The sequence below is a fragment of the Penicillium nucicola genome (assembly GCF_028828085.1).
Source record: "Penicillium nucicola strain IBT 29836 chromosome Unknown utg000010l, whole genome shotgun sequence".
Taxonomy (NCBI): Eukaryota; Fungi; Ascomycota; class Eurotiomycetes; order Eurotiales; family Aspergillaceae; genus Penicillium; species Penicillium nucicola.
In genome coordinates this window covers 4,001,536-4,017,795 of record NW_026643134.1, presented here as the reverse complement: position 1 = coordinate 4,017,795, position 16,260 = coordinate 4,001,536, and the positions used below count along the sequence as shown (strand labels likewise).

Sequence of the window (16,260 nt, the reverse complement as noted above, 5' to 3'; positions counted from 1 at the left end):
AGTGGACGAGACGGTCTTTCCCAAATCCTCCCCTCTTTCTGTCGAGGCACTTGACTATCTTGGCTTGTGCGCTAGACGGGGGGAGATCTTTTTCCCCTTTGACATGTCTTATGATCTCCCTCACCTCTTTGACCCGACCAACCCACGGCGTCTTTGTTCCTTTTTTCTCTCGCGGTCTCCTGGAAATAAAGAGCATGTCTGAACCACTTCAAAACCGTTAAATCTCTCCAGTCGTAGGCGTAGATCTAGTCTGGTATGTATATCTATCTGCCTTGCTATCGGCCAAACCGGTGTATGGTACATTGTGTCCAGATAGAATTACATAGCTTAGCTGTTGTGATATGTACAAATCAACTCTGTTTCAGTCTAACTATATAATATTCCCGTTCGTTTTATTTCTTGCCCGATTGAGCTGCAGTATCCTTTAACCAGTTAGCATCAACACTGCAATCATCTGCACATCAAAGCAGCCAAGGAAATAATCAACTTAGTCACTTACCAAGTAAACCTGATAAAACTGCATCTTAATATCCTCGCCCTCCTTCTGAGGCGCAAAGACAACCCGTCCAGCCCAAGGCACGTACACCTCATTGCCAGGGTTAGCCTTGAGTCTATAGTTCACACCTCCATACAACATAAGCTCATCATCGCCGCCGAAGAAGATCCGCGTCGGCGTGTGTCGGCGCGCAGTAACGTGCGTCCAGAGACCATGGCGGAGGGGGAGGATTTCTGTGATTGGAGTTGTTAGTTAGCTTTCCAAAGGTGGTGGTGGACTGATCATGAGAAATGATATGTCGGTATGTCGGTATGAACTTTGGGGTTGGTTGCATGGAGTGTAATTTGGAGGTGAGGGTGAGGCAGCTTACCATTAGCACCCTTCGCCTCTTTCGGGCCCATAATGAGGGTTGCATCATCCGTGAAGCTCTGGACATATTTTTCGTGCAAGGACTCTGTGTCGCTGGTGCGGTAGAAGTCTTCCATAAATGCGACGAGGGCGGAGCCGCGAGGAGGTGCGCGGGCAGTGTCGTAGGCGATTTGGTAGGACATCTTGGTGGATTTGATTTGGGGTATTCCGGTGTGAGCTTAGTTATTACGATTGAGGTTCTGGGCTCTGGATATGTTTGAAGAGAGTGTGTGAAAGAGAAAGAGAAGTTTGGCTCTGGTTGCGGAACTTGGCTATTTCATGGAGGGGAAGCTTCGGAAGGGGCATATCCGATCTTATCGATGATGGTTTCAATGATAGAGAACTTTGGGGGATTTATTGTGGGACGAGGATATCTAATTGACCTCGTAGACTCTCTTGTATACTCTGTCTGGTTATGCGTACTTGTCTTGGGTCATAGTTCACTAGTCGATGGGTGAAATGCAAGAGTGCCATCGGCTAGCAAGTTATACATCCGCTGTCGGCTCAGGAGACTTGGTGGTGGATGTCAAGTCTTCTAGCTGTGTCTGTCTGTTTGCTTCTCGTTAACATGTCTATCACTGTAGGCTTTTGCGTCATACACATAGCGCACATCCGAAAATGGGTAAGCTCCGTGCCATGCGCTTCGGAAGCTGTAATGTCGGAAGTGGATCAATCATTGAAATATGATTTTTTAGAGTGGCGATCTTAATAGATTCATTAATAATGTAGACCATTTGGTATAATTTGGTTTATGTAGTATAGAAGAGAGATGTGTATCGACTTGAATTGTATGTAGTATCTGGTCATAGCCTTAATATATATCCCGTGGGCATGCCCACCAAGGACAAGTTTGACGTTGGAAATTGAAAAGAAGCGAAACACTACCCATTCATATACAATGGTAATGATTCGGACTCTGGTACTTCTTATATAATATTCTATTATCGGTAAGCACATGATTCTTGTAGCTTAGGTGTGTGTAGATATCTATCGAAGCCTGGCCAAGGTCAACGCCGTATAAGTTATTCAATCATAGAGTAACAATGTAGACCTAGTTCACAGAGCACCTGAGAGCTGGTCACGCCTAGCGTGGTAATAATTTGCATTACTTTCTATGTCTCGACAACCGTGTTGTCGGTATCAGCAGCATTAGCAGCGTTGCTCTCGGCAACAGCCTGCGTACAGTCCTAGGATACCCGACATAATAGATGGCCTCTATTTCATTTAGCATGAGGGCGGACCTTGAGAGCAAGCTATATGGAATTAGAAGAAATAGCGAAAGAAAAGCAGAAGTATAACACACAAGCCCAACCGCTGAAGGCCACAAATTGAGAGGAGAAACAGCGGTCCTGGTTAGAGCAAGCAATGTTCTCCCTATCAAAGAGATATGTGATTATAGCAAAAATAATGCGGCTGCACTGACATATAAAGATATGCTGGTGGGGTGGCAGTGACAGTGGGTGTTCCTGAGTGGGTCAAGAAGGAGAGGTTAGAGACATGTCACATGCATGAGAAATGAGCGATGGGCCAATTACAGATGTTGAAATGGCCTATAGACAAGTATAGAGCAAGGCAGCAAATATTGTATAAGTGAGAGGCCTACAATGAGAGATGCAAGAGATTCAAGATGCGAGTAAACAAAAATATAAGACTATTTTAAGCTTTGCGGCCCGCAGATCTTCAACCGCACACTAATCCATCTCAACGATAGTCACCACATCCTGAATGTTCCTCCGGCCCTAAGCCAGATATTCTAAGGGCAATCCCAAAGCACGGCACTGCTCAGTCTCAACCAAATCACTCGTGCCTGGTGGCCACTGCAACAACCTCGCCTGACCCTTCTGACGATACGAAGCCCAAGACCCAGTCTCACGAACCATCTTCGTCGTATTAACATAACCCTTCGCCTTCAGAAACCCAAGGTCAGGAGTAGGATCGTACGACCTCGAAAAAGCAGCCCACGAGTCTAACACGTATTGCCCAAAGGGTAAATCGAACTCATCGCGAAGCGGTAATCCCTGGCGAAGAATCGTCCCGAAAACATAATATAATTCTCCAGAATGACATTTGAAATACTCTTGACTTGGATCTCCATGTGGATATTCCTCTGTAATCGGCGAGTCACATACTGGGGCATTAGGTGACCAGTCGGGCATCTGGTACGAGCGATTGAATTCGTAGTAGAAGATCTCAGGGAAAACATCGTGCTTTGTACCGGCGTATGCAGTTGCTTCGTCCACACAGCGGAATATAGCATCTGTCGCTGCTCGTGCTGTAGTGTTGAAGATATCGAGTGTAAGGTTAGCCGTCGAAGGAACCGGGAATAAGGCACTCGGGGCGATAGACTCGGGTAAGCCTGATTCATATAGAAATTTCTGGATTGTCTCTCCGGAGTTTGGATAACCGATCATTGCGGCACCATCATCTCTCATCGTTCCAATCATGAGAGGGACACTCGCTGTCGATGAGGGATGGCGTAGATCCAGCTCTGGACGATCGAGGTAGACGCCATCAACGACTAGATATCGGGCCAGGTTGGTAAGACCCGTTATTGTCGATACAGGCAGTGCCCGCAGGCATTCAAGTGGTGATATCGCATCTGTGCAATTTGTCTCAGCGAGAATGGCATTCCCCACCGCTTCCATTTCCTCCGGGATGGTATAGTAGCTCGAGTATGTCGTCCCGTATGCTAAGCCACCAAGATTACTCTGCATAATGGCCGCAGCAAAGTTCCCACGAGCTTTGGGGGATGCAAGTAGAGCACGAACTGACGCTGCTCCAGCCGACTGCCCGAAGATTGTCACTCTGTCCGGATCGCCGCCGAAATCTTGGATATTGCGACGGATCCACTCCAATGAGGTGGTTTGGTCTGCTAACCCGAAATTCCCATTTGTTTCCCCATTGTCTAGAGCGAGGAAACCCAGTGTCGCGAGCCGGTAGTTGATCGTCACGACGACTACATCACCTCTTGAAGCGAGGTTCGTCCCGTCAAATGTTGAGTCGCTGCCTGTCCCGCCTGTAAATGCTCCGCCGTGGATCCAGAGCATGACCGGCTTAAGGTTGTTCTTTTTAATTTTTGAGGGATTGGGAAGGTAAGGAGTCCATATGTTAAGAAACAGACAGTCTTCTGAGCCAGAGGCAGTTCCTTGTGCGCATGCAGGACTATAGTTGAGGGCTGAGGTCTTTCTACCTGCTCCCTTGTATAATTTTGCGTATTCCCATCGGCCGGGCTGTTTGGCGTATCGAATTCCTTGAAACCTGAAACTGAATCGGTCTCGGAATCTGATCTTTGTTAGTCTGTCTTGTTCGTCCTCGAGATGCTTGCTCTCTTACCCCGTGAGGTATTCGTTGTTGGAGTGGACTGTCACCTGCCACTTTGAATCTGTATTTTGATATGTTTTGTTCGAATATGGGGCAGTCTGTGTACAGAGGACCGGAAGTCTGGTATTCGCCAGAGCACTAATTGATGACTTTTGGGTTGAGGTCCAGAAACGGTGACTCGGTGAAAATTTGCCTTGGAAGACAAGGTAATCCAGAGCAGACTGGATATCCTTGGTCATTGAATGTGCTCCCCAAAGACTCTCTCCGAGCTTTTGACAGCTTTCTTTCGCTTCTTTCCATGGTCTAGCATCGAGGACTAAAACTCCTGAGCCACCCAGTGGGCTTTGGGTCTCTGTAAGAAATGAGGCTCTGTATCCCTTGCTGAGTGCAGAATAGCTTACCTAGTAGATCATTGTGAATGAGAATGGAGATATCAGAGTTCAAAGACCCTGGGCTCACTGCTTTCGCGGTGAGTGCCCAAAGCAGCAGACAAGCCCAATTGAACATTGTATAGATTTGACTTGGTAGCGAAGTCACTGAAAAAAACATCCTTCATTCTTTATAAGTGCTCTCTAAATTGGCTAAGTGACAAGGTATTTAGGCATTAACCCCGCGCCGGCAAAGTAGCCTTGACAAAACAGGACCATCAAAGTCCATTCATCCGGGGATCACCAAAGCTTGAAAGAGGAGCCATTAAGACGAAGTGGGAGGAAGTATTATACAACCAATTGCAATGGCTTGTAGCAGAAAATGGCCGTTTTTCACAATGCTTGTCTTTGGTGGGGTTGACCAAAACCATCAACACCTACCTTCAACACCCTCATCTCTCTTCCACGTCGAACCCTACCTTTCATCAACGATATCATGGTAAATCTGCGTAACATAGCATCTTCCTCACTTGATGCCGCACCACCACCACCTCCTCCACCAACAAACCCAAACACCAAAATATCTCCGAGTGTCCTAAAATTAAAAACAATCTCCCCAGACAGTGTGCTCTTTGCCCCAACCCCAAAGACTAGAAAGCCAGCCCCAACAGGCCAATACTTCTTCTATGGCACTCTCCAGCATCCAACCTTACTTAAGAACATCCTCGATCTGAGTGAAAACCCAGTCCTGCGCCCAGCCTACCTGGATGGCTACAAGACCAAGCTCTGGGGTTCATACCCAGCCCTCTTACCCGGAAGACCGCATGACACGGTGCAAGGCTCTATTTATGAAGTGATGTGCGTAGAGCATGCGGAGCGTCTTGCGAACTATGAGACCAATAGCTATGCCACCCAGACTTGCGAGGTTCGCTTTGGGGAGGATAAGAACTCAGTCTATACAGAGGGAGTTTGTTTTTTGTTTGTGGGAAATGAGAGGGATCTAGTGGAGGGGGGATTTGATCTGCAGCAGTGCAAGGGGTTGCACAACTGAAGTGAAGTGCACAGAAGATAACCTCGGGATCCGGAGACTGAGATCGACTTGCTGGCAGCCGAGTTGGCTGAGACTGGAGGTATGGATGTATTCAACAGCCACCACCTACGCGCAAAGCAGCGATCATTCTGCCGATGGAGGCGCACTCAAGTACCTCTGCGACTGTATCGTTATTCTATTCTGAGTCAGACGATTGACTCAGTAATGCCTTACAATCCTATTCTTTCCTTGTCCATGCAAACCGGGCACCGGACACCGGCCGGACACGAAGGCTGAAAAGGCACAGCCTACGCCTCGCACACACAACCTTGGGACAGAGTACCCTCGGTTGACAATGCCGCAGGGGTAAACCAGGAACCAGCGCCATGTCGCAATTAGAATCCAAGCCGGGTGAAGATACAGGGCGCCCCCAACCGAGGGGTTGGGGTAACTGTACAGTACAATGGAATAGAAGAGTACAGAATGTGAGTTGCAGCACTAGTGTCTACTTGTACCTGCACCCACCCCCACACCAGAAGAGGGGGAAGATGAAGCCGAATAGGCCCAACAAGTCAACAGGGTTTGAGTGTTGAGTACATCTACGTGACTGTGCTGTACTTGGACCTCGCGCTAGGCATTCTTCGGGGGGGTTCGTGGCAACGGGGGGGCCACGGTGTCAATTGTCCCAGAGTACGGAGTATGCAGGATGACATTCCCACCATGAAAGGATATTTGATGGGGGTTTGAGGCATTTTCTCTGACAGGTGCCCAAGTATGGAGTATAGAGTATACTGGACGGAGTAGACGGGGGCTATTCCCTTGGAAAGTCACTAGTACTTATGACGTCGGGGGGGCTCAGTCCAGATTAGAGTGGGACCCGAGCGAGAGTGGATGTACCTAGTACAAAGGTGAGATGGAGGGGCATCGCACAATGACAACGTCAGTGGAAGAACATATGTGCAGATGCATGGACACGATTAGTTCTCTTGTCTGACTACCACTGTGGGATCCATGGAGCCAGTGTCAATCCTGAAATCATCAGGCAGTAATAGGGGAAACACGTGCCCCGAGGGAGGCTTATCAGCCGATAGATAGGGAAGGATAGGGTTACGCCCTCAAGCGCTGCAAGCGTTCAAAAGACGCACGAGCATTCGGGGTTGCTATGACTGGTTACTTGGCATGAGGGGTTTTGTACCTGGGGAGTACTGGACTACTGTAGGCCGATCTGCTCAGGGATGAGGGATCGACTCTATAGTCGAGAGATAGTAGACCGGGGGAGGAATAGAGACATAGAGGACAAAGACAGAATAGCGACAGAATCCAATAACAAATCCAGTCCATAGAACAAGATCTATAATGTGTAAGGTATAAGTAAGTTACTGGATAGCATAACCCTCGGGACTCTCTCCCTATAGACTAAACCGGAACAGCCCGGTATCCACGAGGCGCCAATCAACCGGCCCACGCGCCTCGACTTCCAAGTATAGGCCTCGTCACACACCCCTCTTATCAGGGCCATGTCACTGTGCTCATTCCAGCTTCTCTCTTCTCTTCTTCACACCTTTCACATTCTTCATCCTCCCTGATAAGTCACTTATCCGCGAAATCCCACATCCCTTACGCTTATCCCCTGCGTGTGGATCCTAGCCCTAACAGCTACTTCGCGTTGACACGGCACCCCCCGTGTCTTTCCAAGTGAAAGGTGAGTAACACTACACTCTGCTTTGTTCCTTGATAGTCACAAAGATATCCCATATCTTTGTCTGTTGCCACCCGATCTTACCCTTCCCGTGGTACCGCTTCGTCGCGTCTCTTTGACAGGTCTTCTGACTCATATACCCCCCGTGTTGCGCTTAGGACTCTTCTCCTTTCACAATCTCTCGTCATCATGGCTCCTCAAACCTCCAGTATTGCAATGGCTCTTGCTGGCAAGACTGCTTCAGTTGATATTCCGCATCGTGCTGGCCTCGATGGCGGCCGCGTTCCTACCCGCGGACAGCCCGCGATGCTGCCCACGCCACCCAACTCGATCTCTCCCACTCTTCCTCCTCAGGCCTTCAAACAACGCGTGACGCTGTCGCCTGGATCACCGCTATCGACCGTCCCCCAGTTGGACTCCGATATCGATCTCCAGGATGCCGTCGACCACGCAGACCAGGACCCTCAGTCCGCCGACCTGGACAGCGCGGGCGCCATCACCCCAGCCATGCTCGCTAAATACCACCTCCCCGAGATCCTTCTGCAGCAAGGCCCCCTGGCCATTCGCCACGTCATGGGCCACCTGACCACCTCGGTGCCAGGGTTCTCGCGCATTCCGCCAGCCAAGGCGCGCCGCCTGGTGGTCGCCGCGTTAGAGGGTCGTGGAAACGGCGGTGAGGCTGGTGGTCTAGATGGTACTGTGGTATTTGAGAAGATCGGCTGGGGCCGCTGGGACGCGCGCCGTCGCGGCGAGCCTGCGCGCGAGCGCGACATGCACGCGTCGTCGTCCCCTCCCTCCAGTGTGGCCGACTCGTTCCAGCAGCGTGGTCTACAAATCCAAGGCCAGTCCGGTTGGCAAGTTCGGCACCCTTATCGGCTGAGCTTTGCCGAGTCCACGGCATTTTCATATAACGACGACTATGGCATGCACGGTGACCACGATATGCTGGAACACGAAGCGGACAAGATGTCTCTAGACGGCGATGACGGCGAGTACTGTTCTTCGTCTGAGGCTCCGGACGAAATGCAAGAGAACGAGTGGGATGAAGGCGATGTCACGGATGAAGAGGACTGGGCGCAGATCGGCGCGGATGCGCTGCGCGCCCGTTCGCTCAACACTGGCGGCATGTTCAACAACTCCGCTGCGCGTGCAAAGCCCCAGCCTGGACTCTTCCCGGCTGGTCCTGTGGCCAAATCGGCTCCCCGCACGTTCGATACTCAGGAACGCGCCGCGGTGGAGGCTCTTCTCCGCCTGGGCTCCATGTAACGCCCCACCCACGATCGGCGTTGCTCTTCTTGCCGTCAGAGCTGGTCTGGACTGCTCTGCATGTGCCTTGTTTTTTTTTTCGCGATAATCCAGACTCTACAAAGCCTCGGCTTTTGGCTAGCTTGCAGTGCAACTAGCCCGGACATGGGCGTTGGGACTTTGGTTGGGTCTTCCAAAGACGGCGTTTTATTCCTTCCCTTTTTCTTTCTATCATGCCTTGCTACGAACCACTTGTCATCCGATTATAAGTCGTCAGTCCTGTTCGAGACTGCACTATGACAAGTCGATACCCCTTTTCTGTCTCATTTCTTCTTTTTTTTTGGATGTCTAGCTGGCTCGCAATCCTCATCGATTTTTGCCACCTGGTCATTCCGGCGTTTACCTTGCATCAGTCGTGTCAGCTACAACAGCTGCGACATCATGTTCTTTCGTACTTCGGACCTTTTTTTTCTAATACTTCATTTTTCTTCTCTTCTCACTTTACATTTTTTTTATGGGTCCACATTATCCTCTATCTCTCTTGATGACAACTCCCCAGTCAACGGAATCCCATCTCGGAACATGGTCCCGGTCGTCTTGACTGCACTGCACTGGCTCCATATTTCCACTGGGATTATCCGGTTGATTGTCTCAGTCTTCTTAATTGATCCAACTGAGAAGTTGTCCCCCCCCCTGTCGTTCTCATTTCATGTTCATGTTCATTGTGTACATTGCAAGTTTTATTAAATTACTACTTGCATTGTCCTACGGTTGATCTTAACGGGATCTCTTCTCTACTCTTCTTCTCATTGTCCTTTTCGGTCGGATACAGAGTCAGCATCGAGGATGAATGTACATAGTCATATCCCACCTTGTTTAGGTGGTTGGGAACCGGAAGTGGAACTTTATTCCGTGGCATTCAGTTGCTTCGGTTGGGCTGATATTGATATTCTCACTCTGCAACATAGCATCAATTCAATCCACGCTATACCAATAAAACCAACACCTTATAGATGAATAGTTAATAGGCAATAGTCAACAGTCCATAACCCAAACTAAGAAACCCATGAATAATCCAATTTCATCCCGATATCAAGTCCACTATGCATAACCCACAAGACCAAAACCAAGCACGCAAGCCAAGACCAGAAACCGAAATTCAACTCCAGAAGCCAAGTATAAAGATACATAAAAACACGACCAAAATGCAACCCAACTTCACCCCAAGTACAAAATCTGCTTCTGCTCCTACTTCTCATCATGCGCATCATTAATCTTCTTCCAAACCTCCTTCTCAACCTCCGCCAACTTACTGCCAGCAGCCTGCATCCACCCTTTAGCAGCACTCATAAAACCAGTCCCTTCATCCGGGAAGATATCACTTGCTCCACCGCCTGATCCACTCCCACTCCCACTCCCACCGCCATACCCATATCCACTTGCAGAAGCACTTTGATTGTACTGCGGCAGACTCTGTGGACGATGCCCAGCTGAAGTTTGGTAGACGGTATTATAAGGCGCGGATGTCGAGTTGGGGATTTGGTTCTGGAACGGGGACAGGGACTGGAACTGGGGCTGGGGCTGGGAGTAGGACTGGGATTTAGGGGGAGGGACTGTAGGCGTAGGAGGATGGCTGGGGTGGTTGTCCTCCGGTGCCTGTGCTTGTGTATGGTCCCGTGGGCGCTGCCGTGACAGATGGAGCTACCTGGGCAGCTGGGGGGATTGTCTCGCCTGCTTTGGGGGGTGGTGGGATGGAAGAGTGGGTTTGGGGTTGGGTTGTTGCTGCTGCAGCTGCAGTGGGAGGTGCTGGGACAGCGCCTGGCTGTGGTTGTGGTGGCGACGTCGTTGTAGATGTTGCAGTGACTGCTTCTGGTACTGTCTGTGTCGCGGGAGGACTGTTCAGCTGCGAATATGTAGCTGTGGCTGTTGGCAATGCTGCTACGGCGCCTGGCTGGGCGGGACCTGGGGCTGAGGCTGGGCTGGCTGTAGTATAGAGCGCCTCGGCGGAAGGTGCAGTGGCAGTTGCTGTTGTTGTAGCAGGGAGCTGAGCAGGGTGTGAGGGATCTGTCTTTGAGGCTTCGACTTCGATTGCGGTCGCTGGTTCAGGGTTGCTGTTTGAAGTTGTTGCGTGTGTTTCTACTTCTTGTTGTTCTTCCGTCTTGTTTGCGTTGACGGGGGCTGAGGTGTAGGTTTGGATACCCGATGGAGACGACATTCTGTTTCGGTGGTCTGGTTTGGTAATGAAGGTCGTATGAGAGTGGAAGGGAGTGAAGATAAAAGTCGATGGTAGCCTCAAGGGAGCTAAACGTCATGGCTGTTTCCGTGGTGGAGCCGCTGCCGCTTTGGGATTTGGCTACTTTGGGGAATTTGGGTTGAATATACACTGGACAGCACGACAAATGGTAGGATTCCGATATGTGAAGAGTTGACTACAAACCTGTATTGACTGTTGGTGAGGTTAGGGCGGCGATTCAAGCAATATTGCAGCGTATCCAACAACGTGTCTTAGACGACAGAGTGAGGCGACGTATCTCCTACCAGTTTACTGTTTACAAGATGAAAGATGATGAAAAAAGAAACAGAGTTTGCAGGCAGTAAAGTACATTGGGTACAAATAAGGGAAGAATCACACCATTCTATGCTTCAAGATCCCCCCGACCCATTTCTTGACGCATCTATCTTTTCATCCCACATCCTCGACTTCCACGCCCAGTAATTACACCGGACATGTTTGCATCCCCAGTATAACTACAGTGGCACAGCATTCACATTTTCAGTGAATTGCTTAGAACTTCTTACCGAGGAGGAGGAGCTGGGCCTTGTCGTAGATGGACAGGACACCGGCACCGGCAACACCACGGAGGATGTTAGCACCGGCACCCTTGAAGAGAGACTTGACACCCTCCTTGGCGACGATCTGGCGGGCAGCGTCCATGGAGGACTTGTACTTAACGGCCTCACCGGAGGTCATCATCATGCGACGACGGACGGTGTCAAGGGGGTAAGAGGCAACACCGGCACCGGTGGTGACGGTCCAGCCGAGCAGGAAGGAGGCGAGGAAGGAGCCCTCAAGAGGACCAACGAGGAGAACGGGCTTGATGGAGTCGTACATGCCGAAGTAGAGACCACGGTAGACAACAATTCCGAGAACGGAGGGACCGAAACCACGGTAGAGACCGGCAATACCGTCGGAGGCGAGGGTCTTGCGGTAGACATCGACGAGACCGTTGAACTGGCGCTCACCGGTACCCTTGGAGGACTTGGCGTCGTTGGCAAGACGGGTACGGGCGTAGTCCAGAGAGTAGACGAACAGAAGGGAAGTGGCACCAGCGGCCTAGGAACTGTTAGCGTGGCTCGAGAGCAGAGATTTTCATGGAAATACATACACCACCGGAGGCAAGGTTACCCATCATCCACTTGGTGTATCCATCACGCTCCTTCTTGTAGGCGAACATGGACTTGTAGGTGTCACGGAAAGCGAAGTTGAGGGCCTGGGTAGGGAAGTAACGGATGACGTTGGCGGTGTTACCACGCCAGAGAGAGACGACACCCTCAGCGGCGGCGGTACGCTTGAAGCAGTCACCGATACCGTTGTACTTGCGGTCGAGACGACCGGCCTTGAGCATCTCATCCTATAAAGTATCTTGGTTAGACCTTGTTGATGAAAGGTGTAGCTATCGATCGGCAGGCGCTAGAGAAAAAAATTTTCTCGGGCAACACTCGATGTCGAATTGATGCCCAAAGCCAATTCCGATCTTCACAGTTGATTGAAGTTGTGATTCAGACTGGTTTTCTTCTCTGCGTCCTTCCAATCGATGCTGGAAATGTAGTGGTGACCAACCTGGTTCTGGATCAGGAGCTTGATACGCTCAATGGGGGCAGCAGCGGTCTTGGAGACAGCGGCGGAAACACCACCCACTGTGATGTAGTCAGTATTTGGTTTCTTGTTTATTGGATTCACTCAGACTGCGAGTCTGATCTGAAGGCGAACAACGTACTCAAGAAGTCGACAACGAAGCCCTGTTGCAATTGTTAGCATCTTTGTTGCAATGCATACACATTCATCTTTAAAATGAATATGTTTGAGGATGGAATCGCGATTCTTCCATGTCGATGTTGATGCTTTGCATCCTCGTCTCCATGGACTCACGCGTATCCCTGGGGATAAAACTTACGGGCATGCCGAAGACCGACTTGTCGGCCTGGTTAACCTCACCGGAACCCATTGTGAATGTTGTGCAAAGAAAACGGGATGCAAAAAAAAGAGAGGAGATGGTTGTCAAGAAGAAAGAGACACCAGGGATGAGAAGGAAGAAAAGGAAGAGAAGGCGGGAAGGGGGTCACGGAAAAAAAAATACCAGACACGGGACCCAGCCGCTAGTGCCCAATCAGGACGAGCCAAGGGGGAAAATACCGAAATTACCAGGTATCGAATCGCCTCTCGCCGACTTCTCCCGATCCACTGAAAATTCTGCATTCGGCCAGTTTGCTTTGTTCTGAAGCATAACTTGCTTATTTGCTGCGAGTGTGTCTGGTGGTGTCTATGAACACCTATCCCGATGCTCTATTCGGTAGCCACACTCCCATCGTCCACCTTTACCTCTATAAAATTGCCAAATATCCGTAGTCCCGAGCAACGGTCCAAGCGTATAATTGCATACGGCGTAAATTTCCCCGTCCAATGCCGGGCCTCCACTCCCCGGGCCTCCTTTTTGCTGGCCGAGCTTCCGAGTGATATCGGACTTGCCACCGTGTATAGGGGGCCCGGGCAGATATACTCGATCTGGTCTATATTGAGTTGAGCAGGTGCCTTGGAAGAGTGTTCCTTTCTACTGTGACCCTTGGTTCCGGCCTGAGTACCAATCCTCCGTACTGGACACGTAGTCTTGCCGAATGAAAAGCATATCTCATCCCTGACAATAGCTCCCAGCTCCAAGATGATCAGGTCAGATGTATCACGAACATTGTGTACAGCGATTACATAGCACATGCAGAGAGCTATCAAATATGATCCGAGTCTCTCAAAAACACACACTGCACAGTCTGCATCTTGCGGCATGTGAGGGATACCAAGATTTATATGAGACATTTTCCAATGCAAGGTCGCAGGTACAAGCTTGATGGTGATGAAGCTCTGCATGGACGAGGTACCCAGGTACCTGTAGCACTGATGCCAGGTACCCGACAATACGGTGTATCGTGTATCCACTTTCCTTGATTCTCGACTCTTTGGTGAGCTCCATGGCGAGAAAACGGAGCTTGGGGTAATCGTAATCAAAACAATGAACCTCTTTTTCTGCCCCAGCAACGCTAGTATAGTGGGCCCCGGTCGCATGGAGAGTTGCCACTTTGGGGGTGTACAACGATTGTCAGGTTGGGATTGGAGAAAAGTATTTTGGGAGTTGGGTATATAAAGGTTTGATATGTGAGAATCGCTTGATGTGGTCATGTAAAAGCCATCATTTGGTGTCTCGGGGGTGGTTTGCCGCTGGCGGAATGTTAGGTTGTGGATATATATCAAGGTCGCCAGGAGTATAAATTCCAGGTCTGACCTTGAAAATTACCACGAATCTACACCTGAATAATATATAAACAATCGATGAAGACGTAACAAAGGCTTATTTTGATCATAATCGAACTATACACAATGGCAGATACAACACACTTAGTGCTTCTTAGATCTCTTTCTCTTCTTCCTTGTGCCATCACCCTCTCGGATATCAACCTTGTCCTCCCCAGTCTCCTCAGGTTGACGAGGCTGAACATCACCTCCAAACTTGAACTCGGGACCATCCTCATTGCCAAAGGTGTCCTTGCGCCACTCGCGGAGACGGGCCTTCTTGCCCAGTCTCTTCTGGTCACGGCGCTTCTGCTCTTCTTCGCGGAAGGAGGCCAGCTTCTTCAGACCTGCGAACTTGTTGAGCTGAGTGTCATCCGCCATGAGAATGTCCCGGGCTGTCAAGCCGAAGCTCTGCGGCGAGGTTTCGCGGTAACGGAACTTGGTGGCGTTCTTTTTGGTGGCTCCGGGGAGTAGAGTGATGTCGAGATCAAGGTTGCGCTCGACGGCATCCTCAATGCGCATCCGGTCCTTGCGGGCATCTCGCTTTTGTTCACGCTTAGCCTCGGCCTTACTCTTCTTTTTGGAGCCGGTGGCTTCGTCGTCCTCTTCCTCGGCGTCAGAGTCCTCGACTGTGGGCTGTGTCTCATCTTCATAGTCGGGGATGAGATCGTTGATATCGATGTCGTCGTCCCATGTGGGCTTCTTGGGCTTGTGCTTCTTGTCATCGTCATTGTCGCCCTCTGCCTCGTCGTAGTACTCTTCGCCGAATCGCTTTTGCATCTCCTCCTCCCAGTTGGCACCATCGAAAGCGCCGTCCAAGAAGCGAGACCAGTCATCATCAGTGAATTTGGAGGCACGGAGGCCGGCAACTTCCTTGATCTGCTCGACCTTCTTCTGGAGTTCCTCAGTCTTCAACTTGCGAAGACGGTTCTTCTCAGTGTCGCGGTGCTTCTTCTCTTCTTCCTTTTGTTGACGCTCAGCATCACGGATCTTCTTGCGAGAGCTCTTCTCCTCTCGGCGGACAGATTGCTTGTTGGTGAGATCACGAGAGTGGGTAACAATAGCCTCGTTCATCTTGTTAGGATCTTCGAAACGGAAGTTGTATGCTTCCTCCAAGGCATCTGCGCGCTCAACATCATCATCATCATCGGAGTCGAATGGGTGTAATTCTGGCTTATCCGCCGGAATCCAGGCGCGCGCCGAGAGGAAGTTGGACAGGAAAGTCTCGGGGTCCTTGTCCGCGTTCTCGATATCGAGCTTGATCTCGGACTTGGGCAATGATGTGTCCTGGCCGGGCTTGCGGACCAAGAACTCATCCGCGTCTCCCATCTCTTCGTCCGAATCGGCCGCTCCATGCAATTCCTTGACAAGGTCATTCTTCAAGTCGGCCTGCTCTTGCGCATAGGTCCTAGGAGCTGTCTCTTCCTCTGCGGGGTCAACCCCCTTCAAGAGGTTCTCCGTGTGGTACTGACGCAGGTTCATGGACTTCTCCTTGGGTCCCTTGGAGGCATCATTTGCCTCAGGGTCGAACTTGGTGTAAAATGTAACATCCTTGTCGTAGACACGGGGGTCCTTGGAGCGGATAGCATTCAGAGTTGCCGAAATCTCAGCATCCAGGGCCACTGTGGCCAACTCGGCGTCGTCATCCTCTTCTTCGGAAGTGGAATCGTCGGAGTCTTCATCGGCTGGGCGCCTTCCAAGGCTGGAGGATTTGCCGTACTTGGATTCCACTATTTCGAACTTTGTTAGTATCCATATGCAACTAGAACGGTTCAGAAAACATACGTCTCGCAACTTCCTCTCTTTTCTTGTTGTGCTCGAATCGACGAGCATAGTCCTCGTTGATCTTAAAACCAGCGTCTGGGGACTGCTTGCCGAGGAGAACACCACCGGCCTCATCGCCAGAGTCGCTATCGCTGTCATGCTCCATGAGCGTCCGCATCTTCTTAGAAGGAGGCTCCATTGTTGGGTATGTGCTTGAAGATCGACTTGATGAAATCCACGAATGGCAGAAAGGAAAAAAACTCACACCGCTCTCACCACTGCAAAGCTAGGCACTAAGGCGCCAAGGCACCAATGGTAATCACTGACGTAGCCAATTAGATCATCTCATCCCCGGAGGCTCAGGGCTGA

The 16,260-nt window shown here is 50.4% G+C and overlaps 7 protein-coding genes across 7 annotated transcripts; 2 read left to right on the top strand and 5 right to left on the bottom strand.

Annotated features, from left to right (window-relative positions):
* Window positions 1–392: 392 nt before the first annotated feature.
* On the bottom strand, window positions 393–1,047 carry N7511_010096 (uncharacterized protein; the record flags this gene model as incomplete). Its single annotated transcript, XM_057132473.1, has 3 exons — window positions 393–422; window positions 500–729; window positions 867–1,047. 3 exons carry the CDS (start codon window positions 1,045–1,047, stop codon window positions 393–395), a joined length of 441 nt encoding a protein of 146 aa, XP_056980461.1.
* Window positions 1,048–2,643: 1,596 nt separating this feature from the next.
* N7511_010095 (putative carboxylesterase) lies at window positions 2,644–4,732 on the bottom strand (the record flags this gene model as incomplete). The annotated part of the gene is made up of 3 exons (XM_057132472.1): window positions 2,644–4,186; window positions 4,238–4,577; window positions 4,627–4,732. The coding sequence occupies 3 exons, from the start codon at window positions 4,730–4,732 to the stop codon at window positions 2,644–2,646; spliced, it is 1,989 nt and encodes a 662-aa protein (XP_056980460.1).
* Window positions 4,733–5,089: 357 nt separating this feature from the next.
* Window positions 5,090–5,644, top strand: N7511_010094 (gamma-glutamylcyclotransferase family protein; the record flags this gene model as incomplete). Its single annotated transcript, XM_057132471.1, has 1 exon — window positions 5,090–5,644. One exon carries the CDS (start codon window positions 5,090–5,092, stop codon window positions 5,642–5,644), a length of 555 nt encoding a protein of 184 aa, XP_056980459.1.
* Window positions 5,645–7,511: 1,867 nt separating this feature from the next.
* Window positions 7,512–8,588, top strand: N7511_010093 (uncharacterized protein; the record flags this gene model as incomplete). Its single annotated transcript, XM_057132470.1, has 1 exon — window positions 7,512–8,588. The coding sequence occupies one exon, from the start codon at window positions 7,512–7,514 to the stop codon at window positions 8,586–8,588; it is 1,077 nt and encodes a 358-aa protein (XP_056980458.1).
* Window positions 8,589–9,815: 1,227 nt separating this feature from the next.
* Window positions 9,816–10,782, bottom strand: N7511_010092 (uncharacterized protein; the record flags this gene model as incomplete). The annotated part of the gene is made up of 2 exons (XM_057132469.1): window positions 9,816–10,223; window positions 10,273–10,782. The coding sequence occupies 2 exons, from the start codon at window positions 10,780–10,782 to the stop codon at window positions 9,816–9,818; spliced, it is 918 nt and encodes a 305-aa protein (XP_056980457.1).
* Window positions 10,783–11,352: 570 nt separating this feature from the next.
* Window positions 11,353–12,892, bottom strand: N7511_010091 (putative mitochondrial ADP,ATP carrier protein (Ant); the record flags this gene model as incomplete). Its single annotated transcript, XM_057132468.1, has 5 exons — window positions 12,743–12,892; window positions 12,566–12,587; window positions 12,409–12,485; window positions 11,954–12,199; window positions 11,353–11,901 (listed from the first exon to the last, which is right to left on the bottom strand). Exons 1-5 carry the CDS (start codon window positions 12,791–12,793, stop codon window positions 11,353–11,355), a joined length of 945 nt encoding a protein of 314 aa, XP_056980456.1. The 5' UTR covers window positions 12,794–12,892.
* Window positions 12,893–14,232: 1,340 nt separating this feature from the next.
* Window positions 14,233–16,090, bottom strand: N7511_010090 (KRI1 family protein; the record flags this gene model as incomplete). Its single annotated transcript, XM_057132467.1, has 2 exons — window positions 14,233–15,857; window positions 15,913–16,090. The coding sequence occupies 2 exons, from the start codon at window positions 16,088–16,090 to the stop codon at window positions 14,233–14,235; spliced, it is 1,803 nt and encodes a 600-aa protein (XP_056980455.1).
* Between the last annotated feature and the right edge of the window lie 170 nt (window positions 16,091–16,260).